The sequence below is a fragment of the Musa acuminata genome, chromosome BXJ2-6 (assembly GCF_036884655.1).
Source record: "Musa acuminata AAA Group cultivar baxijiao chromosome BXJ2-6, Cavendish_Baxijiao_AAA, whole genome shotgun sequence".
NCBI classification, from domain to species: Eukaryota; Viridiplantae; Streptophyta; class Magnoliopsida; order Zingiberales; family Musaceae; genus Musa; species Musa acuminata.
The window spans coordinates 16,755,001-16,756,475 of NC_088343.1; the positions used below are offsets into that span (position 1 = coordinate 16,755,001).

Here is a 1,475-nt window from a genome sequence, read left to right on the forward strand (position 1 = left end):
GGAGAAAGCGACGTGGGCGGGGCCCGCCTCGGGTGCCGGCAGCGCCACGTGCCGTCGTTCCCCTGGAAACGTAAATGACCGAAATAACCAGCAGTTAGGAGGGCGTCCCGCTCTCGTGAAACGCCCCCACTCGCTCCGGAAGCACATGACCGCGGGGTGGAGGTCGCAGTTTTCGTGCGCTACGTTGCACCGTCACCGGATGGCATCGGTTCCCAACAAGTCGGTGTACGTAATGCATCAACACCGAAGCCATACCCTCCGGAATCACAAAATGGGAAGGGTAATTTGGTCAAATGAAGCGTAACGTGCGAGGGAGGGCCCCACCGATCTACTGCCAGTGACCGCAGGCTGAGGTCAGCGGAGGAACGTTTCACGGACACCGTACAGATGGGGACTACGGAAATGATACGAACCGCTTTCATCTCTCCATCTTCTCTCCCTCTCCGCGATATCTCGCGCCCGAGCCTTCAACATCCTTCCGAGTAATCCCGACAGCCCACGCCATGTCCCACGACCAACAGTTGAACGACACGTACGCAGGCGCCCCACCCCTGTTCTGCTTCGGGTTTCGATTTCACCATCGCGAAAGCTGTTCGCTATTCAGATGGGAACAGCGGATGTCTCCATATCCGGAGTATGCGTACCGCTCCGTAGTCCCTTCCAAGTCACACACCGCCTTGTTGTACGATTAAGGTTTCATCTATTTTATGGAGGAAGACCGAGAGATAAGCGTCATAAATACCGAGGAGAAGCCCCTCATTCGGCAACACGCTCTCCACGTTTCTTGTTCTCTCTTCGCTCCTTCCGGTCGCGGTCCTCGAACCCTGACGCTCTTCGATCTCGATCGCTGCTTCGTGTTTGTGTGGATCTCGATCATTGGAGGGGAAATGAAGCGGCTGATCCGGCGGCTGTCAAGGGTGGCGGACTCGTCGCACGACCGCCCGCTGCAAGCCGCGAAAGGGGGGCCACGGCGGGTGCCGGAGGGCCACGTGCCGCTGTGCGTCGGGGAAGAGATGGAGCGGTTCGCGGTCCGGGCGGAGCTCCTCGGCCGACCGGCCCTCGTCGAGCTGCTCCGTCGCTCCGCCCAGGAGTACGGCTACGAGCAGCAAGGCGTCCTCAGGATCCCCTGCCCAGTCCCACTCTTCTGCCGCCTCCTTCTCCTCTCCTCCCCCTCCTCTTCCGCTGCCGCCGCCGATGCCGCCCTGGAGGAGCTATTCCGCTCGCTCCCGGACGACGGCTGGTCCTTCGCCGCTTGACCGACTTGACCCTTCGTGTCTGTTAACACCCTCTTTTCCCATTTTGCCCTTCTCAGTGCCTGAGTGTCCCCAGAGGGTGGGAGGAGGGCAGTTCGGGATTTGACATTTATTTGGCCTATTTTTGTTTCCTTTTTTCTAAAAGAAGGAATTCAGCTCAATGTAGGGATGAAATCGTCGGACTGGAAATGGAGTGCTTTGAAAGACGTGTAATTTTGATCT

At 58.5% G+C, this 1,475-nt stretch overlaps 1 protein-coding gene across 1 annotated transcript; it reads left to right on the plus strand.

Annotated features, from left to right (window-relative positions):
• The first annotated feature begins 754 nt into the window (after positions 1-754).
• Positions 755-1,475, plus strand: LOC135613541 (auxin-responsive protein SAUR71-like). The gene has a single exon (XM_065110569.1). The coding sequence runs from the start codon at positions 888-890 to the stop codon at positions 1,254-1,256; it is 369 nt and encodes a 122-aa protein (XP_064966641.1). The 5' UTR covers positions 755-887; the 3' UTR covers positions 1,257-1,475.